The 22,895-nt window shown below is 43.5% G+C and overlaps 2 protein-coding genes across 3 annotated transcripts in view; one reads left to right on the top strand and one right to left on the bottom strand.

Annotated features, from left to right (window-relative positions):
- Positions 1 to 22,895, top strand: part of st6gal2a (ST6 beta-galactosamide alpha-2,6-sialyltranferase 2a) — a 58,653-nt gene that overhangs the window by 31,136 nt on the left and 4,622 nt on the right. For both annotated transcript variants that reach the window (XM_048239104.1, XM_048239105.1), the window contains exons 3-6: positions 1 to 1,044; positions 9,319 to 9,416; positions 10,690 to 10,791; positions 18,933 to 19,107. The exon at positions 1 to 1,044 is cut by the window's left edge and continues 47 nt beyond it. In XM_048239104.1, coding sequence (XP_048095061.1) covers positions 1 to 1,044; positions 9,319 to 9,416; positions 10,690 to 10,791; positions 18,933 to 19,107 — 1,419 coding nt within the window. The remainder of the gene's footprint in view (positions 1,045 to 9,318; positions 9,417 to 10,689; positions 10,792 to 18,932; positions 19,108 to 22,895) is intronic.
- The window catches only part of LOC125292032 (parapinopsin-like), a 35,489-nt gene continuing 34,306 nt past the window's right edge, over positions 21,713 to 22,895 (bottom strand). The window contains exons 4-5 of the mRNA XM_048239106.1: positions 22,024 to 22,264; positions 21,713 to 21,958 (exon numbers count right to left, since the gene is read on the bottom strand). Coding sequence (XP_048095063.1) covers positions 22,043 to 22,264 — 222 coding nt within the window. The 3' untranslated portion in view covers positions 21,713 to 21,958; positions 22,024 to 22,042. The remainder of the gene's footprint in view (positions 21,959 to 22,023; positions 22,265 to 22,895) is intronic.

A 22,895-nucleotide genomic window follows, 5' to 3' on the forward strand; every position in this document is an offset into this window, starting at 1 on the left:
CGAGCCTGAAGCAGTGGCGGCGCCTGGCGCTAGGCCTCATGCTGGCCTGGGTGCTGCTGTTCCTGGCCCTCTTCTCCTACTTCATGGACTCGCGGGTGGAGGAGCCGCGTGCCGCCTCCACCCTGCTGGGCCACGCCGAGAGCCGGCGCCTTGCCTCGGTCAGTGGCAGCATCCGCGGGGGCGGCGACGGCGGCCACCAGCACCACGTCATCATGGGCTCCCCGTGGCTCGATCTCCATCCGCGGGCCACCGCATCGGCCGCAAGGGTCCCCCTGGCCTCCATCTCCGCAACCACCACCGCCGCAGCTGCGTCCAAGGAGCAGAGGCCCGGCGCCAGCCTGGAGCCGGGGCAGCAGCCCCCCAGCCGCGAGCAGCTGAGCCGGGAGACGGCGTACTACTCGCCGGACCCCCAGAGCCTGGCGGCGTGGTCGGCATTCGGCACGCAGGACGTGGGCTCCCGCTCGGCACCGCGCAGCCGTGAGAACCGCCTCCCGGAGGAGGACGAGGAGGAGGAGGAGTGGAGGCAGCAGCAGCAGGAGGAGGAGGAGGCCGGCAGAGAGGAGGTGGAGGAAGAGGAGGAGGAAGGAGAAGTGGTGGGCGGCAGGAGGAGGACGAGGAGGACGACCACGGCTGCCCCAGCCCGCGCCCCCGCCGCTGGCCGCTGGGAGGCCTCGGACGACCTGGAGGAGTACTACTTCTCCAAGTCCAAGTCGGTGGTCCAGCGGCTGTGGCAGGGCCGCGTGTCGGCCGGCATGCTGAGCCCGCGCCTGCAGAAGGCCATGAAGGACTACCTGAGCGCCAACAAGCACCGCGTAGCCTACGGTGGCACGCGGCAGGAACGCCGCAACGCCCAGCAGCTCATGTGCCAGCTGAAGCGCCACGTGCGCGTGCGGACACTGGACGGCTCCGAGGCGCCCTTCTCGGGCTGGCGCTCGCTGGTGCCCAAACGGCCACTGGAGCGCCTCTACGGCTCAGGCTTCGGCTCCTGCGCTGTGGTCACGTCCGCCGGGGCCATCCTCCACTCGGGCCTGGGCAAGGAGATCGGTGAGTCACCCCACGCACCCCACACAGTGTGCTGTGTGTGTGTGTGTGTGTGTGTGTGTGTGTGTGTGTGTGTGTGTTAGCGTGCATACTGACATGTGTTTGTGTGTCTGCATCTGTAAGTGTATGACCTGACCTGACACAGTGGGCCAGATGTATGTACATTTGCGAACGTAGCGTTATCTAGCGTCATGGACAAACCTTGGTTCGAAAGCTGTCAGGCCAAGTTTCCGTCGTATTTATCAATCGTTTAATCCCTTAGTGTAATAAGCCTTTCTCTGCCTTTCTCCGCCCATAAGCACGCCAATTTCAGCGTCCACAACTGAATGCCAAGCGCCTACATACAAGCGCCAGTTGAATGAAGTTAACTGATGAAAACATTAAAAGAATCAAACGTTTAGCGATCATGAAATAATACCATACATGATAAGATGTCAACAAGCAGGGAGATAATGAAGATCAGTAGTTCTACTCAAACTACTTGTACATGTAGGCTAGGGAAGATTGGTCAAATCTAGCAAGTAGGAAAGTTTAAGTGAATGACGTGAAAGTAAGACATTCGAAAGGCCAACGAAAGTTAATGTTGCTTTTGGTAGTAAGACTTACAAAACTCGTGCTCTAAATAGCGATTCTGTTGTCTTTGAAAGGTTCTCTTATGGACGCACTGAACTGCAATTTGGATTAACACCTGCTTTTACAAGGCGGAAGTATTTAGGGGCAGAATAGACGTGCACTTTCATGAGCAGTCTTTGTACATACCGCGGTACACATAATTAGGCGCTCTTTACTTTTCCCCTCCCATCTTTTTATGCTAAACTCCCACTTTCCCCTGGATCCTCCATGAATGCATATGTATGACCGCGAACAACATAATCTGCCACTTTCCAGCTCCCGCGTCAGGCAGTTTCGCGCTTTTATCATTCGCGGCCTGTTTGTACATACCTGCAATGATTTTACCGCACTATTGAAACAAATAAAAGAAGTGGGCACAAAAGCGTTAGTACATCTGGCCCTGAGTGGCGTGTCTTCCTTACTGAACTGAATGAGACTGGCTGTTTGTCATCTTGGCTCCTTCTGTGAAAGAGGGCTTGGTAAATGTCAGCCTAATCAGAGATGATCTTGCTCTAAATGCATGTCAACAAAAGAGAAATGAGGAATTTTTCCATGATTGCCTTCACCACCAGCCCTGATGTTTTTGAAAAGGGATCCGGGAATGGGAAAGGATGGCACATGTGGATATTCAAAATGTTGCCTCATTTAACAATAGCAACAAAGGTAGATGTGTGTTTTCATTCACAGACGCGTATTTACTGTGCAAATGCTGTGCAAATTGCACGGTTGTCGGAACGCCACAAAGCGTGTGTGACAGAGTATTGTTGTCATGAGTGTGACAAGGCAGCATTGTGCTCCAGCCCTGGCGGTTGTTGTGTGTGTGCGTTGCGACGGCATTGGAAGTTGTCTGTCTCCGTTCCGCTTCATGAGCTCTCGCGGGCAAGAACACAGAATCTCTCTGGGCAATCTGGCAGCCGGCCCCGCCAAGCTACTCCAACAATGTCACCGCTATTTTGTTGTTGCCATGGGGACAACTCGTTGCCCGGTGTCGCTGAATAGGTCGGGTTGCGTGCTTTAGGGTGTTGTGAGCTCCATGGACCCATTTTTTTGAAAGCGTCTGCCTGACAAAAATAAAAACACAACACAAATGGTACACAGACAAGGTGGATTGTCACCGAGGGCTATCAAATGTTTTTTTTTCTCATTTGGCGAGGCTGGGCAGTTAGCTCCGGGACAGGGGGGAAAATACCCCATGTCAGCTAATACAGAGTGCAATGTGCTGCTCATCAGTTTATTTTCTGCACTCCCGTTGTTTTTGCCAAAATGCCGATGAATGGTGATGGGGGCACTTTTTTTGATGCAACGGTTTCGAGTGGTTGGCTCTTTGAGTGTTGCTGAGATGCAGCACATTGATTGCCCGCTCGCCGTGGCTGAAGTGGTGTTTTTTAATCAGCGCTTTATTTGTTTCGTGCCGCTGAAAGGCCCGCTAAGCTCATCACCTCCACACCATTGATCCAGGGGAATCGGCGTGTCATACCAGTAATCAATCTCCCTCGTTTGTTGTGGAGCGTTGGCGGACGATGCACGACATACTAGCTTTGCGTTTTGGCCAGTCCATTTGCCTATGAAACCCAGTTCAAAAAACTCCTGAAGACCCAGCTCTTTAGAGAACATCTCCTCTCATAGCACCACTTACAACAACTCTTGCTGATCCTAGCACTCACCAGTCCTCTTAAACTGACACGTAACTGTTAAAAACAGCACTCACTGATGCACTTATTCTTACTGTTCTCTTCTGTTTTTTTAAATTGTCCTAAAATTGTTGAGAATTGCTTTAAAACTTAAACTGTTTACCATGTTGTAAGTCGCTTTGGCTAAAAATGTGTCAGCCAAATGTAATGTAATGTAATGTAATGTAAAAAGGCACATATTTTGCATGTCCTTTGATTATTTAAAAAAAGACTCTCTTTGTGTGCCTGCTGTGTGGGAGGTACACACGCAAGCACGGCAACTGTAAAAAGAGATGGAGCTCTGAAAAAACAGAGCGAGTGAGTGAGTGAGCGAGCGAGTGACTGAGTGAGCGTGCAAGCGAGTGAGCGAGTATGTTTGAGAGTAGGAGGAGCTGTTTATGCCATGTTGCTAATTAAGTTTATACCCCAGTGAGACTGCATTCACCACATCCATTAGTCCCAGGGCAGCACGGTACTGTGACCCAGCTGCTGTTTACACCCTCTGGTGATCAGACGCCAGTGGTACACATGGGAGAGATGGGCTGTGAGTGTGGTCAGTGTGGCAACCCTCATATGTTTGTGTGTAGGGGTACACACAAACACTGCCAGACTCTCATTTTCAGTAATGGCTTTTACATACCAGATACCACACACTAAATTAGAATGAAGTTTAAGGCCTTTGTCTGTGTGGTGTAACTATGCAATGCACTGAAATGTTGTTGTATTGTTTGTGTTGTGATGAATTGTTTGTGTTGTGATGTATTGTTTGTGTTGTGTTGTATTGTTTGTGTTGTGATGTATAGCTCTTCTCCGTACTACAGTATGAATGTAAGCAAGTCAAGAACAGTCAAGAAAGCAACCTCTAGTCTCTGTCCTGTAATGTGAGGATAAACGAGAATGATTAGGAGTAGCATTCAAGCAAATGTGAGTGAGATCCTCTCTCTTTCTCTCTCTCTCTCTCTCTCTCTCCCCCTCTCCCTCTCTTGAAATAATTCATCAACAGCTCTTCCCTGGTGACTGAAATAAGACAAACCTCATAATGGATTAATCATTACATACTCAAATCAAATTAGCAGCTGTAATAACATTGATATTCCCATTAAGGCATTATAACATTGACATTCCCATTAAGGCATTTTAATGTTGTGTAATCTATTGTGTTTTATAATTCTTTACAGTAAGCCCTTTTCCTCTTTTTTATTTCTCCTGTTCCCTGTGAATTATGCTCTGAAATGCTTTCTATAAGCTTGATTGGAAGTTAACAAAATAATGTGCATTATAACATGCACATTGCTTTTTTTATGTGATAAACTTAAAAGTACACAATGCAGGTTTTGGTATTTTTGGCGACTGTAGAGCTCCTACAGACTATAGAGCTTATTCTGCTGTTGTAAATAGCAAACTTCTTGTGGCTTGTTCCTCCTGTACACAATGAAAATGCTTTTGTTGTGGAGGTGAAGGATTAACAGGCAAAAACTATATCCAAAGAGCTATATCTACTGACAAGGTAATGTTTCACGATTCTCATAAGATTTGTTGGGTTGCCGGTTTTAAAGTCGCATGGCTGGTTTCTCAGTAGCGATTCACTACGTCTATGTTGTATAGCTATGCTAGGTGAACGATTTGCCTATTACAAGTTTGTTTAATGTCAAATTGGCTTCGTAATGGTTAAGGTGAAAGTCTTACATAGTGCACCCTTAAGATGAATTGGTTTTCAAACGGCCTCTTCCTATTTAAACAGCCTGACAGCATGCTTCACGAGCATGCTCTCACACTTCTGTTTATATTATTTATGAAGGTCGTGTTTGAGCCTGTGGAATTCTGTTCAAAATTCTGAACACAGTCTTTTGCCTCCCCCTTGTGGCGACGAATTGAAATTGCAGCTTTACTGGAGCTTGCTGGAGAGAGGAAGGAACGTGTTGAAACTATCTAGCACAAGAGATCTCGCTGAAGCATTCAGACGTCACTCAGTACCGCACAAACCACATTACATTCCAGCATATGCCACCTGTCTTGATAACCCGCCTGACCTTATTGCACACACACCTCTTTTTAGAGGAGTTGAAAAAAGGGTAAACTAGTGGCCCACATCCGGCCCATTTAAAATTGTCTGCGGCGCGTAAGCTGTCTGCAAATCTGGCTGCCATGTTTAAGGTATTGTGGGGCTACACATGAATGCACATGAACACATGCAGGGCTGCCGACTTACACAATTCATACGTCACACCCTCACGCCACCCAGTTTTCGCACACTAACTTTTCACCTGACACTAGATGCATGCCTTAACACAGACGCATGATTGATTTAATACATGCTGGCAGGTACACTACGGTGGTGGAGGTCAATCTGCCTCTGACTTAAAACCAGCAATAGTGTTTATTTATAAACCAATAACCTAAACTAATTGACAAATGCACCACCACGTTATGTTATCCTCTATTCGATGAATTGGTCGTAATTATATTCATTTACTTACATAAATATCAGCACAGACTGACTGGGTGTTGAAAGGTTTTCAGCCCACACTCATTCTCCATTAATAAGTCTCACTCCAAGCTGATCTGAAGAGTTGGCAGCCCTGGCACATGTTTATCAGCTAGCCACAAAAGGAGTCATTATACCCACATCGACCAGCTGACCTACTGAATTCAGATTCATTAATTCTCTACAAATAGCTGTGGCCAAACCTTTACCAAAACCAGACCTTAAAGGAGAACTCTGGCCATTTTTCACACGGTCACAGAGTACTGTCAGTACGGGGGGGGGAAAGAAAAGCCACCATGGAGTGTAGCACAGTAGCTGCCTGAGCTCTGTTGCCAGAGTTTTCCTTTAAGAACCTGTGACATGGCAGTCATAACTATATAATAAACTATGAAAGAGGCCTCACTTATTTTTTTAGGGAGGAGAAATGGTCAAGTAATCGCTCAAGTATTGACTTCAGCAGTGAGTTTGTTCATTTTGAGGGTGGAAAAACATGATTGATGAATGGTCTTGGAAGCACAGCATTGGAGACTTACAATGTCAAAGACAAATGTTCTTGAGCTAGGGATAGACAGACATTTAATGAGTGCCAATAAACGGGGTTGAGAGCCCAGTGATGTATCGGTCTTCTTCAGAAGTATATGTCACCCCAACTACATCACATGACCTGTGGGATATGTACTGATCGATCCAGCACAGCCAATAAGTCAGCTTGTGTGTGTGTGTGTGTGTGTGTGTGTGTGTGTGTGTGTGTGTGTGTGTTTGTATGTATAGGCTAAGTAGATGGTGTGAAAATGTGGTGTCACACACACACACACACACACACTCTTTATGCAACTCTTAGTGTTTTAGCCTAACTCTGTCACTAGAGGGCAGTGTTTATGTTCCGATCAGCAGCCATTCGCCCTATTTGAGTTTAGTTATGCCATTTCACAAGCATATGGGTTAACATTCGCTGGTGAAGTGTGTAATGTTTTCACATAATTTATTATAACTCTTCAGGCCCTTAGACTGATGCAAGGGGGTGAGACCCAGAGGATTCCACATGGAGGTTTGGAACTCCACTAATGGTTCAACAGAGAACAGTTTTCGTGCCCATGGCCCATGCTGGATGATGGACAAGGACTTGAAAAAATAAATTAAACATTAATGAGGTGGCATGCATGCATGCAGTGGTATATGATTGAAGAGACACGTGCTTCTAGCAAAGTGTTCTCAGTTCTGTCACTGTGCGTGCGTGTGACTATTGTCAGGATGTGCAAATTAGCATGTCAGCATTAATCTAGTAACTATCCATAGAATAAGCAAGTATACACAAATCACATATCACAAATCACCAAGCAGTAAGTATACATAGGCTAGATGTCAAAAAAAAAAACAATCTGTGCAAATTGGCGTCTATTATCACATTGTGCAAGTTAGCGTCTATTGTCAGGACTCATCTCATGTGAACTAATAGTACATATCCATAGAATAAGCATGTCTCCACATATCACATGTCAAACATCAGTCAGCAGTAAGTATACATAGGCTAGTCAAAGAACAGTCTGTGCAAAGTTGTGCAAAATGGCGTATATTATCACATTATGCAAATTTGCAAAATTGGCTGTGATTTACTAATTACTTGCCTGTGTAACACCACTGTTTGATCATGTCATCACTTAATATGGGTGTCCTTTGAATTTTGACTTACGTCTGATGAAGGGCTTGATCTGGCCCGAAACGTCACGGTAATAAAAACAGAACTATTGGGAGCGTATACTGGTGTTGTGGACTTTTTCCTCTCTTTCTCATCGTCATTTTTTTGTCCAGCACCCAGGATCAGACTTGGATGTGCGTGCGTTTTATCCTCTTTACACTGTACGTGCGTGCACCATAGGAAACAGTCATTGGTTGCCATTGCTTGAAATCATTACAAAAAACATTTTTTCTGATGTCATTTTCAGCAGACCACTACGCTTTTCTCTGTGCTTTTTTGGCTTCGTTACATTGTTAATAAATCATGGTAGTCATATAATTTGATTAAATTGACATAAATCTTTCATAGCACTACCCTGCATTTAGCACTCATGTTTCCTATTGGTAATTTCTACTAGCGGTGTATGCGAGCATGTATTCATGGACTTCCAATAAGTGTGGAGCGCCCCCACCCCCATGAAATCTGAGTTTCATGCAGCAGTGCATATGGAGACACAGGTACCCATCTCCCGGGACTGTGTGTGGGGAAGGCGGTGTGGCACAAGCACCGTATCCCGATTGGGCGGCCGCTGCGATCCATCTGGCACGTCGTCTGAGCGCTGGCGGCTCCCCCGTGTGCCAAGCTTGAGGTTCCGTGCAGAAGCGAAAAAAGATGATGCTGGATTTTGGGTGCCGTTCAAAGGATCCGACGTGTGTGTGTGTGTGTGTGGATCTATGGACCTCGGCCAGCCATCATCCCCTCCCTCCTCTCTCTCTCTCTCTCTCTCTCTCCTGCTTGGCCTCTCTTTTTTCCTCTCTCTCTCTCTCTCTCTCTCTTTCTCTCTCTCTCTCTCTCTCCTCTCTTTTTCCTCTCTTTTTCTCTCTCTCTCTCTCTTCTGCTTGGCCTCTCAACGCTGTTCCACACCAGAGAGTCTTGGCCACAGCTGGGCCTCTGTCACGAAAAGCCACACTCGTGTCGAGGCTACGGCACGGCACGGTGCGCATATTGAAACGATAGTGGGCTGGGGCTCCTCCGTGTGTCTGCGTTAGTGCCACGGTTGGCTGGGTGGTCCCGGCTCTGCTTCTCCAGTCTTATCTACTGGCCAGATCCTGGTCCCACTTTTGGGGGGGTTTTAGTGCCACTGCACCGCACCCCTCACCCAACCCTACTCTTCCACCACCCACTGCTCCCATCCCATTAGTAGTATCCACCCCCCGGCCCCCCGCCCACCATATCTTTTGAGAATGTGGAGGAGCATGCTGGCAGATCCTCCGAATGCGCAACTAATGGCTCAAGCTCCTGGTTGACACGAGCTGTTTATGCTTTGTTGTTCTGGTTTGTTTCAGCCCTACAGCAAAAACGGCCTCCTGCGATATGGGCTTGCTAATTCAAAGGCGAGGATGATGCCTTACACCTAGTAATGCCCCGGTGTGCAATGTCCTTGGCCAACGATGCTTTGAAATATTATTCTTGGGTGTACCTTTCTGGGTAAATAGAACTCTCAATAAGGCAGTAGAGATGAGATTGAGTATGTAGTTGGTGGGAATTTAGAATAAGAGATGGCAACTGACTGTGCCTCAGTCGAACTTGGAGGTGTTTTGGTCTAAAACTTCAGGAACTCTTTTTGACAAAAGCTGTAATGGAAAACAATCAATCGTCCTTTAGGGATCTGTTTGTGGAATGTTCATCAAAGTTTGGGTGAATTTGAATCTTTGTACCTTCTGTCCATTGATGACAAAACAGGTGTTTAGACAAAGACAGTAGCCTTGAGAGCAAATCAGAGACGTAATCTACACCACTTCTGAAGTCTTGCCATCTGTTGCTCTCCACTGCAGATTCCCATGATGCCGTTCTGCGGTTTAATGCTGCCCCCACAGTAGGCTACGAGCGGGACGTGGGGAACAAAACCACTATACGCATCATCAATTCACAGGTACGTGTATGTGTGTGTGTTTGTGTCTTTGTGTAGCCCCTCAGCCATGCAAAAGCACAATGTGCCATAATGAAAGTACTATATGAAGAGGCACTCTATCCCTTCAAGTAGATGTTTTAAGTTGATTTGGTCTTGAACCAAATCAGTCTAATTAAGTCAATAATTAAGGTAATTAATTTATGGCAACCAGAAACAGCCTTTAGTAGTTCTTGAAGATGTAGTATGTGATATAGATCAAAAGTAACTGTTACATTGAGTCTACTATTTGAAAAAAAATATTTTAGGTAGGGGGTTTCACAGATTACTCTCAATATACAAGAAGGATAGTGACAGCTTTTATGAAGTAGAGGAAGGAAGGAGATCTGGACACCATTCTGTTATGGTTGTATTCACATAGCCAACAATGAGTGCACAATGTATTACAGTCTCTTATGCTTCTTCAGTGTAGTTTCTAAAGGAACATGATTTTGGACGATGTACCATGTATAGTGAAGGTGTACTTGCTGTGGGTCAATACAGTAGTATCCAGAGTTATCCCGCCATTTTTTTTATGGTTACCTTACACTTTTAAATTGAGTATGTGTGTGTGTATATATATATATATATATATATATATATATATATATATATATATATATATATATATATATATATATATATATATATATATATATATATATATATATATATATATCCTCTTAACAATTAGTATATTTTTTTTCTAGCAAATGAAAATATTTCATGGCTAGTAGCAGCAGCTAGGTTTCAGTATAGTTTCAAGGCTGCAGAAAGCACTATGAAGTGGATAGGAGCACATCAGTGCATTATCTTGAGATATTGGTATTCATTACATGGCCTCTCAGCCAATTACAGTGTGAGGTTGGAACTAACGGTGGTGCAATTTCTTATTATCATGAGCCCATGACCACATATTGCCTGCTGCTGCTACCTGTCGAGGAGTCATTTGAGCATCGTCTTCCACCGGCCATGGTGCAAATCATGCCAAGTCTATTTGCAGTGTTCCTTCCATAGCTAAGGCAGAAACCAGGCTGGCTAAAGAGCATATCTCTGCGTCCTGTGTTAGAAACTGACTATATCATTGTGCTCCCCTAAGAGAATCTCTAGCTTAGTGTCCAGTGTAGGCATTTTTTTGAATGTGTGAGAGTGTAGACTGATATTGAATTTGCCTTCATCATGCCACCGGTCCCTTGATTCCTTTGACGTGATGTGTGTGTGTGTGTGTGTGTGTGTGTGTGTTTTATTTCCTCCACAGATCCTTGCCAACCCCAAGCATCAGTTTAATAGCAGCTCGCTGTACAAGAATGTTACACTGGTGGCTTGGGATCCTGCACCCTATGCAGTCAATCTACACAAGGTATATATACAACTACTGAACACACATACACAGATTTTCAAATCATCTTCCTTGGTAGCATCTACCATCTTCTTCCTTGCCTACAGTGTGCTGTATGCCATGCTTGTTTTCGTTCTACTTGAGAACTGCCCACCTTGCGGCACATTCTATAAACATGTCACCATCAACTATATCATTAATATCACAATATGGCAAACTCCTATCATGGGGAATTTTATTGTTATATCAATAGCAACTGCAAAACAGCACAAAAACAAACAAAACAAAAGGAGATGGAAATGAAAAGCCCCACAGTATTTCTAAATAGACAGGCTCTGACCTCACACATAATCTTTTCACACAAATGAACTTCACTGGAGTTTAAGGTGATCCGTTCTCTGGAGGACACAAGTAATTTGGAAAACACCTTTCATACCAACTATATAAAATGCACTCACAGCTCACTATGATGTGAGCCAAAAAGCTCTAGACTCTAGATTAGTGTTTCTCAAAGTGTGGTCCGGAGACCACTGTTGGTCAGCAAGCTACCCCAAGTGGTCCGTGAGCAGATTAAAATATAATATAGACGAGTGGTTTGCAATATTGAACCAACTTGTATGTAAATCCAAACAGTTAAGACAATAAGCAAAGTGGTTCATTGAGTTGGTCTATTGTGTAATATACTGTTAAAGTAAGTCTAAGTTTTTTTTTTTTTTAGCTAGGTGGTCCGTGAATTTCTTTTTATTGGTTAAGTGGTCCTTGGTCTGAAAAAGTTTGAGAAACACTGCTCTAGATTGACCCTCAACGAGATGTATTAAAGGGAATGTCATTGAGATGAAATAGAGTCTATGATTATTTGAATATGAGGGACTATTTAGGGTCATTGGATCCGTCATCATCAGTCCCATCCCAATCCCATCATTTTCTTTTTTTCGTCCTACACCAGAAGGTTAAACCAAGAGAGAGAGAGCTATTTTAAGAACAAAGAAATTGTCGGGTCTAGCACCCATAGTTTCTTTCAAAGGGAATGCAATCTTTTAGCAAGCCTTTCATATCATGCAGTCGGCAGGTACAGTAGGTAAATATTTTGTTACTGAAAGTCACCAAACAAAGAGAGAATTTTGGACACAGTGGAGGCTCAATTTGTGCTCCTATCCAGACGCATGTAAAGACTCACTCCTTCATGGCATTTAAGATTGATGGCGTCTCTTCCTTGCCTACAGTGGCATGCAGACAGGCCTACTTCTGTTATCTTGAGCTACCAGGCAGTAAGCTTGCACAGTAAAGACATGAGGTTAGGTTACATGAAGGTGAGCTGTCATGCTAAAATTGGCAAAATGTAACTTATTTCTAAAAGGCACGATACAGACATACGCAAGATGTTTTATTACCCTTTACACATAATTAAATCATTATATTTAACCAAAAACTGATTCAACTGAGTCAACTAACAAACATATTCTTAAGGATGGCCTGAACTTACAACTAATGGCTTGCCAGGTCAGGGTTAGTAAACGATATATTAAAAAAATACAATTTCAACAAGAAATAATGTCACTCCTTTGACAAACAACATCAAATTGAATTTCAATCTGCCCTCTTATAGGCTTTTATTTCATTACTCAGCGATGAATTGCCATCTCAATGGGCCCTTTAGTCACTGGCATGGCCTCCACTGTTGATAATAAACCTTCTCTCAGTCGCATAGGCTTAAGTAGTGAGTTGGGATGTTACTGCCACCTCTGAAATAGAGTATGCCTGTACACAAACTAACCTCTTCTCCTCCATTTGGTCTGTAAAGAGGTTTGTAATAACATGACGACCCTTAGTGATGGTTTCTTTGTGCAATTTAAATAGAGTACTGTTGTTCCTAAACTTACATGCATGTTCAAAACACACCTACCTCTGCACAGTCTGAGCATTGAAGTTTAGCTACTATCTGTCAAACCAGAAACCCTACTACACAACAGGTGAATCAATGTAGCATTTTTCTTTTGTCGAAATGTAATTTTTCAGTTTCAGTCGGTCATGAGGACAAGTGGGTTATTTCAGCTCTACCACTGAAGGAGCATAAAAGTGGCAGGAGTGTGAGATGCTGTCATCACAGCAAACGTTGGCTGCTTTGAAGAGCCTATAATATAAAACATTTAGTTTGATTAACACTCTTTCATTTACATAATAACCATAAGCGGCGGTCATATAGGTTTAGTCAGATTATTTATTTTTTTTTTCTTTTTCACATGGCCAAATTCCCCCACTGGACTGGAACCATCGTTTTTCGTTTTTTGAGGAGGGTAGGGCAGACACAGTTTTCTGTGAATATCTGGAGAACCGTAGGGTTTAGGAGGACCACCTTTTTTGTATGTTGATCTCAAGGGGCCATGTCAACCCATTCCATAACCACTCATTTCATGTATAGCCCACCTAGTTAAACACAAAAAAGTAAAAAATGAGGTGTTGTAATCACAGGTATCTGTGACCTAACAAAGTCAAAACTGCACAAAATTGGAAGTGTAGGATCATTATGACACCCTCTGAATGCACGCCAAGTTTCGTGGAATTCGTTCATGGGGGCCACACAATAAATTATTTTATGTTACTATACACCAACTGGCCTGTAGGTGGCCGGAGACAGTTTTCTGTGAATATCTCGAGAACCGTAGGGCCTAGGAGGACCACCTTTTTTTTGTATGTTGGTCTTAACTCATTGAATGCCAAGCTGTTTTCGGGAGCTTTGTCCTAGAGTGCCAGCAATCTAGACCATTGTTGATGATTTTTGTACAGTCACAGCATATTCTGTGTTATAGCTATGAACACCTACAATGGCTCGTTTTAAAGGTGAGATTTTAAGCTCTCGGTGGGTGAAAACAGTGTATTTCTACATGCCTCTGTTCCCAATCCCAAGCTAAACAGTGGCTAGTTTTCATCAAAATCGCTGTTTTTTTTTCTATAAATGCAGATATAACGTCTGTAATGAAATATGAAGTGTTGCCTGTTACTTACTTGTGTAAACTTTCCGGGAAGTGATCAGCGAGACCTGGCGAGACTGCCACCTAGTGATAGACCCACGAAAATGGCCTGGTATTGACCTGACGTGCATGCGTCACTGATTTGACCCAAAGCAGCAACCGAGTTATGATAAAATGTCCAGATTGTGCATTTTCATGAGTTTTCGATTATCATATATTTCATTTCCATTCATCACAGAGTTCCCAAAATCACATATAAGGTGTGTTAGAGTGTCTAGTTTCGTAATTTAAAAAAAAAAGCTAAAAACGTAATATTACATTTTTGGCACTCAATGAGTTAAGGGGCCATGTCAACCCATCCCATTACCACTTTTTTCATGTATAGTGACACCTAGTTAAAAATTAAAAAGCAAAAAATGAGGTGTTTTCATCACAATATCTCTGGCTGACATGGTCAAAACTGCACAAAATTGAAAGTGTAGGATCATTATGACACCCTCCGAATGCAAGTTTCAAGTGGACTTTTTTGGTTCATGGGGGGGCCTTACAATAAAATAATTTATGTGTACATTTAGTGACCGTACACCAACAGAGTTTTCTGTGAATATCTTGAGAACCGTAGGGCCTAGGATGACCAATTTTTTCATATGTTTGCCTCCAGGGGTCATGTTAACCCATTCCATATGCACACATGTGCATAAACAGATACACACGCACACACATACATTCACAGTAATCATATGTATGACACATACTCACACAGTAGACATATGTACGCATGCATGCACATGCACACACACACACACACACACACACACACACACACACACACACACACACACACACACACACACACACACACACACACACACACACAAACATAAACATAAACATGTACACGCAGACATGCACACAATTCAAGAATTTCTCAGAATTATGAACAGGCAAGATAGGGGTGGGGTTGTATAAAATGAATTTTACATGTGAAATCTATGAACTAATCATGTTTTGGTACTTGTTGTCTAGCAGATACCAGTGAGAATTGAGTGTGCATAATGCAATTTAGTGAGACAGTTAGAATCATATATGCCTTTCAGCGTGATTTATTTTTGTGGAAAAAATGTGCTGGACTGGGCGGCAGTCATATTTTGTACCGCTCTGCGGTACATCTAGTTTTATAGTTTTCAGTTTTACTCGCAGTGTAAAAATAACCTGAAAAAGAAATACCCGTAAATGAGTAGTCGTGTCCAAACTGGTTAGTTGGTGGGTAGTGTAGATACACATAGACACGGGTAGAAGGGGATTTTACATGCGTTGGGCATGAAATGAGAGGCAGTGCAGAGGTGGCAACTCTGTCCACTTAGTTCACTCACCTAGTGTGATTTCCTCTCTGCCTTTGCATTTCCCCCTTCACTAATTTGATGTTTTGTCTCTGATAAAATGCTGTGATGTTCCCGATTTTTCCCGATCGCTGTGCATTCCGTGACCTGACACTGTTCCATTAACCTCCACTTGGTGTTGATGGAGTGTCATGGCAGTGACGTTGGTGCTGCTATTTTTAGCTCGCTGGCCTCTGCTATGGTGGATGGTGCAATCGCTCCCCCGCCCCACACACACACACACACACACACACACACACACACACACACACACACACGTAATGCACATTTTCTACATGTGCAAAACCAAGGACAGAAAGTGTGTTATTCCCCCTGTGGCAGAGTAAACATGTCTGGGTTTAGCCTGAGCTGAAGAGCCAGAGCTCTTTATTAGGGAAGGGTTCTGGTGTGAGCTGGGGTAAAAATAATGGAATTGAAACTGAATGCCCTGAAGTCTCACCATATGCCAAGAAGATAGACAAAGACTTTTGGAAAGTAGCGTTAACTGTTCATGAATGGCTCAAATAGAAAAGAAGTGTTATAATACAGAACCTGAGGATACAAAGTTGTTCGGAGAGGCCTGGAGGGAGATCATGTAGGCTCACCTGCATGTGCTTCTCTGAAGGCAAACATCAAAGGGTTGAGAGCCAGTGAAGTAGTTTGAAAAGAAGTATGTGGCATGCACATTTATGAGTTGATTAAATACAGGTCTGCCGCTGAGCTCTTAATCATCTCTGTGTTGAGAGTACAAGTGCAGTGCCCCTTAAAACATGCCATTCCTGTAGGAAACCCATAGGCCAATTACATAGCCGCAGGTATGCCTGCTTTAAAAATAGGATGATTGGGGGGGGGGCATCATCAAAGCATTCAATAATGAATGCTTGTCTCAATTTGGGACCTTGCAGGTGGAATTGTTGTTTGTTTATTCAAAGTCTCAAGTAAAAAGTAGCCTGGGCTATTCAAAGTGTCAGTTTATTGTACATCATTTTTACATCATTTTGAACAGTCACTGCATACCCATGTTTGTTGGCGTGTTCCAACATTTGCAGAATCAGTTTATGCAAGCAAACTGAATACAATCTTTATTGTTGATGTCAGACATGGTAATCATCCAAACATCTTGTATATTGACCCGTGCTGTGCCCTGATACAGTGCTGCCAAAACTCTGCTTACCCTCTCTGTTTCTGATCCTGCGCTGTGCTGTGTGAGAGGGGGAGTGGCTACAGTAGAGCGAAGAAACCCAACGTGTGCTTCTTTTACCGATATACAACAATATATTTTGTATTACTTATCCAAACAACGTAAAACTTGGCACTGCACTTACTCGTGCCCATAGCAAGACACCCGTCAAGTTTGGAATCAATCGGACTTTGACAGATATGCAAGCCTACACTTGCTGTTTGAGAGGGGAGTGGATACAGTAGAGCAGAGAAAGCCAATGTGTGCCTCTTTTACCGATATATTTAATAATATCTTTTGCATTACTTATCCAAAAAACGTCAAACTTGGCACTGCACTTACTCGTGACCATAGCAAGACATCTGCCACATTTGAAATCAATCGGAGGAACGGACGTTCCAGTAATTTATAGATATAGTCAGCCAGAGCATTGGAGATATCCAGCCCACTTGCATAAGCCTATTTATAGACAACCGTAACCTGGATGTCATCCATTAAATAAATTACAAGTTGGTTGAGGCACAGTGGTCCTTGGACACTTGTAATGTATAATTGATAAGGGCAGGCTGATTATAGTGGATGGAATCCACTATCTTGAAATCTCCTGGCTTCTTCTTATTACAGTGCATGAAAATGCACTGAACTGTTCTTCCTAGGCAACTTCATCTTATTACAGTGCATGAAAATGTACTGTACTGTTCTTCCTAGGCAACTTATTATTATTCCGCTTACCACTTTTTCCGTACGCAATTTCTTTCAAGTCCTTTTAGGCAAGTCCCTCCACTCGGCGGCCATATACCAACGTTTTATGGGCACTCATCGGGCACAGTCTTTGGGTCGCCATAGCTACCTTCCTTGTTGTTCACAGTCGTTATCCTGTTAAGCCTGCTTTAAGTCTCTAACAAAATAGAGCGCTGTGATTGGATGACGTCCACAGCGTCAGCCAATAGAAATCCCTATGGTTTGATACTAGACGTACAGGCTGAGCAAATTAATTTGCCGCCGCTAGAGTGCGTCTAGATTTCTAGGCTATGAGAAAGGCTGATGTAGACGACAAAGCAGCAAGGAGGCGTTGTGAGATCATTTAAACAATGTTTTATGACAAGGTCGATGAGGGTAGTGTTGCACAGTGTATCGATGCCTACCTTTACGCAAAAAAACGATACGATTTCCGACGTTTTTAGAATTGATACTTTATTAAAATAATAACGTTCTGTGTCTGTGAACTGCTGCTCTCACTGCTCCTTGCACGCATCTAGGCAAGTGGGCGTGTCCAGCAGGCAGCTCTGAGTGAGTGAGTGCGCAGGCAACGTCAACATAGTTCTTTGCCGACAGTCCTCGGCCTTGTGGATAAAACAAAAGGTGAAATCTGGAACTATTTCAGATACATCGCGAAATATTGAAGGCAAGCCATCAGGTACACAGAGGCCCGTTAATGCGCTAATTAAAGCCCACAGCATATAATACCACCAAAGTGTGTTGAGTCCTAATAATAATAGCGGCTTATTGTTACGTGGTAGCAAATCATGTTATCAAAGAAATAGATGAGATGTAGGAATACGCACAGATATATTGCAACAGTTAATGGTGTAGGCCTATCTGACGAAGACCTGAGTGGTGGTAACGTCGTACTTGTACACTGGGCGCAAAGAAGACTATCCTCACATTTTTCCCTTTGCAACTGTCAAAGAAATCCCATGAACACGGGAAGGCCTAGGGTAGCCTATACTGTACATCAGATGGCCTAAAGATTAGGCCCCTCTGCATGGCATTCAGTGCAGTAGTTACAGCATGCAGTAATTTCAAAACTGACCTTGATCTAGCTTAGTTTGGCTATTTAAAGCTACTTTATTGCCAAAACACAACACAATGTAAATGAACTATAACAATCAATAAAGGACTTCATCACACAAAGTAGGCCTACTATTTTACTGACTATAAAGAATAATAATTATGTAGGAAGTTTAGAACCCGGAATTGACCTGCACACTACAAAAGTGCACCGAATTCAACACAAATGACTCAATACACTTGGAGGAGGTATGAGTCCTTTCTTTTTCAGATATCTTAGGATTTCACCATAGTATCGTTTCAGTATCGAGCATTGTGATATTTATGGTTGGTATCGTATCGAAGTCATAATTTTGGTATCGTGACAACACTAGATGAGGGTGGGAAAAATCGTACATTTCTGTGCAAACTTTGCCCGCACTTCAGTCACATTCAGTCACATTGTCTTTTAAGAAAATGCAGTCCATTTTTCGGTTCCAGCAGCCAACAACCTCAGAACTGACCCTTCAGGCCTCTCTCAGGCGCTGGCCTTCTAACCTAGTGACCACCATAGCAACTAGCATGATTGCCCTAGCAACCAGCATAGCAACCCGCGATATTTATGCGCTTTAGCTTATTGGATGTTGCGTTAATGCAGATAACTTTTGATCCGTGTGCCCGATTTTCATAAATGAGGTACCGTTGGAATCCTTGAATGAGGCCGAGTATATGTATACCCTGTATATGTAAAGACATTATGTTATTTCACCTGTGAATGTAAAGACATTGTTATTTCACCTGTAAATGTAAAGACATCCATGTTATTTCACCAGTGAATGTAAAGACATCTTTTCTTCTCCGCAGTGGTACATGAGCCCAGACTACAACCTGTTTTCTCCGTATGTGGAGCACCGGAAGCACTTCCCAGCGCAGCCCTTCTACATCCTGCACCCTCGCTTCATCTGGCAGCTGTGGGATGTGATCCAGGGCAACACCCTGGAGAACATCCAGCCCAACCCCCCCTCCTCTGGCTTCATCGGTGAGGCAATCAACATGTCATCCAGCTGTGTGTGTGTGTGTGTGCGCATGTGAGAGATTGGAGAGGAGATGGATAGAGAAGCCTTTTGCTCAGTGGTTTGTGTGCATGTGTGTGTATGTGCATGTATGTATGCATGCATGTGTCTGAGTGTAATCATGGAAGGATGGGACTTTGAAAGCCTGAGAAAGATGAAGAGAGAAGAGGGTAGGGGGAAGGAGGAGATGGAAAAATGGTTAGCTTCCCGCTCAGTGGTTTGTGTGTGTGTGTGTGTGTGGTTTGTGTGCGTGTGTGTGTGTGTGCTTCCCACTCAGTGGTTTGTGTGCGTGTGTGTGTGTGTGCCTCCCGCTCAGCAGTTTGTAAAGCTTTACCTCTCCCTCTGTGTCCGAGCACCTCTGATAATTTGATAGTAACTCCACGGATGCATACATCAAACACTCGTTTGGCATTTAACAACACATCTTCTGCACTTCCTCTCTCACTCTCTCTCACATACACACACACACAAACACACATATACACACTCATGCTTTATCTTTCGCATGCAGCCGTTTGACATTTAGAATAGCCTGATATTAACTAGGTGTGCTTGAATTTTCCCTCAATTATTGTGCTGCCACACACAGCTGTCAAATAATCACAATGACTGCTGCCAGCTGAAATGACTGTTTCTCTTATACGAAATATGTTTTTAACGTGAACATTCTTTATTTGGCCGGGCCAGTAAAACAATATTGCGCCCTACAAGCAGCTGAGTAGAGTCCCACCACCGCACTTGGTGCACAAATATTATTCTTCTGTTTATCTAACCCTTTTTGAGGAGAACGGGAGTTAAATAATCAAATAATCTGGATAAAACGTATCACTAATTCATTTCACTCAAACGTGTCATTTGCTTCATGTGACAGGCAGCCCATTTTCCAAGAAATATTTTGCTTAAAAAGAAAAGACGATATAACCCCAGAGGCAACTGAGCCACACATACCCCTTGTTGAGAACTAGATGCTTGTGAGCGGTGTACTGGATGGATTGCCTGTGCAACATAACTGTGGGTAGCTACAGGCAGAACATATTGGATAGATAGATACATACTTTATTGATCCCCAAGGGGAAATTCAAAAGGATTGACACACACTGGCAAACAAATAGCACTCTCTTTATTATGTAGTGCAAGGGTTCTGCAGCATGCATTTCTGTGTGTATTTTTGCACATTTATCGGCACATTCATATTTCTTGAATTTCCCCTGGGGATCAACAAAGTATCTATCTATCTATCTATCTATCTATCTATCTATCTATCTATCTATCTGTCTATCTGTCTATCTATTTCCATATCCTCATATCACCAAAGCAGGTCAAGTCAGGTCTTTCCTGTGCCAGTTCTGATCACTGTTGATATGCTGCCAATGTGAAGTCAAAAGCTCTGTTATCAAACAATGATCTGCACTTTGTGGTTATTTAGTGCTGACATTCTCTGTGTGTGTGTGTGTGTGTGTGTGTGTGTGTGTGTGTGTGTGTGTGTGTGTGTGTGAAAGAAAAAGAAAAATTACCAAATTGACTGAGCAACACAAACAACTTTCTCCTGTTTGGCACGGTTTATACAGGTTTTGTAATAGGACAAGGAGCAAGCACTCAGGACATTTGTTGGAATTCAAATTACAATCCCATTAAATCACACACAATCATATCTCAGTCATATGGGTCTCAGAGTGCGGTTTTGAAAATCACATTTAGAAAATGTATTTTTCCTCTTAATTTTTCTTTTTTTAACCCAAACATTCCCAATCTCTAAAAACTAAACATCCATTCACGTATTGCACAATCTCGTCTTCACAGTAAAGAACAACACAGAGAATTTGATACAACAAATTACTCGACAGTGCAAGCAAGAAGAACAAAGAGAGAAAAATCAAGCGTGGACAAATTGACATATTAACACAATGAATACAAGAGGCCGCTTGCCTGATAAAGAGAAAGATAGAGAAAGAGCTACGAGAGAGTCGGCTGGTGTGAACACTTGGAGTGAACATACTAGTCTCCACGCATTAATACACATTGGAAAAAGACACGTGACAAGTGCTTCATCACTAAATCACGTCCAAAAAAACAGAACACTCGCACACATCTCACTCTTCTCTCTCTCTCTCTCTTTCCCACACACACACACACACAGGCACAAAATGACACGCATATGCATGCCTTGCATTGCCAGAGCCGCAAACAAAAACAACACTGTGTAAACACACACACACACTGCAAATGCACACAAGAAAGACATGTCTTTTAGTTGTCATCTCACATCCACAAAAAGATGGATGCTCCTCTTTACTCTCAGTCAAAGGATTACCTCTTCATTATGACATCATGCCAGTGATGTAGCAGGGTGATGGGTGCTCATAGCTCCAGCAGCAGCGTATAGAGTATTATTCTTTAGTGTAAGTGTATTTTGTTTTTGTTTTTTGCTTTTATTGTGATAGGATGGTGAGAGACTGACACAGGAAGTGAGCGGGAGATCAGGACATGATCTGGGTTGGACTCCAACCCAATCAGACCTCAATGTGTCACAGGCACTGTAGCCAGTTGAGCCCCCCATAGTGTATTATTCTAGTTGAACGCCTGCAGCCAACCACAACCACATCACTACCACTCAGTCTTCCCAGTTCGGTTCTGAGATGACAAAAATGAGCCCTCTTATTTAAGAGAGCTGTCATGGAATGCTGCATGAGTTCTGATTCTGTGAGAAGCGGGATTTTCCGTTTCTTCAGCAAAAGCTTGGTTCAGTGGGGAGCGAGTGATGGTAAATGTCTGTTTGGTCTTCATGAACAGTGTTCACTCTCCATCCACGAAAGGAGATGGGGAGTTCATAAGCCTTTTTGTATAGTTTCCAGTCATGTCAAACAACAGTAAAAACCCCTTGACATGGTGCTATGGAAGTGTTCAGGAAATGTCGATGTGTGAGTGACTCCTCTCCGTCGCCGGCGTGCTGCTGCAGTGATTGGGCAGGCTGGTGGACGGCCCGTGGACCGAGATTTGGGGCACCGTCTTGCTGTAGATGCGGCGGTTGAGGTGGATGACCGTGGTCTTGGAGGGCATGGACGACTGACCATTCTCCGCCTGTCTCCGCTGGCAGCCAATCAGGATCAGGAAACACCTTTTGAACTGGAGAGGAGAGAGAATGAAGAAAACAAAGTGATGGTGTGGAAGTGGAAGATTGGAGGATGTGAGATGAGGGAGGGTGGTGGAACACAGAGAGAGAGAGAGAGAGAGTGAGAGAGAGAAAGAGAGAGAGGAGAAAATTGAGGGGGAAGAAGGCAAGGTGCAGAATCAACAGAGAACAGATAGAGAGAAAGCATGAGTCAAGTTGAAAGAATGGGGACATGAAGATGGAGGGAGAAGAAAGGGGAGAGATTAGGAGAATCAACAAGAAATAGTCATTGGTTCACACAACACATACTGTAAGGGATTGTTTGGTCTGTATGGGGGACAATCAGTAGAGTTGTTTATTTTGTTCTCCAGCAAAATCAGATAATTTAGAATGTAGAACTTGGAATACTAATCCCTAAAATGACAAATCTGTTGTCCACTGATTATGTAAGGGATAATGTATAGCACACCGGTCATTATCGGAAAAATAAGTCCCGACAGGGCAAACCGGACCCTGACGCGCCAGCGGATTATCCTGCTTAGTACAAAGCTACTTGCCAAAACAAAAAATAAACTCCACATGATGTCTCTTTACATTTATTGGTTACCGTTTCGTCGTGTTTTTTGCTGAGAAACAAATAATTCG

Source organism: Alosa alosa, chromosome 3 (genome assembly GCF_017589495.1).
Source record: "Alosa alosa isolate M-15738 ecotype Scorff River chromosome 3, AALO_Geno_1.1, whole genome shotgun sequence".
Classification (NCBI taxonomy): domain Eukaryota; kingdom Metazoa; phylum Chordata; class Actinopteri; order Clupeiformes; family Clupeidae; genus Alosa; species Alosa alosa.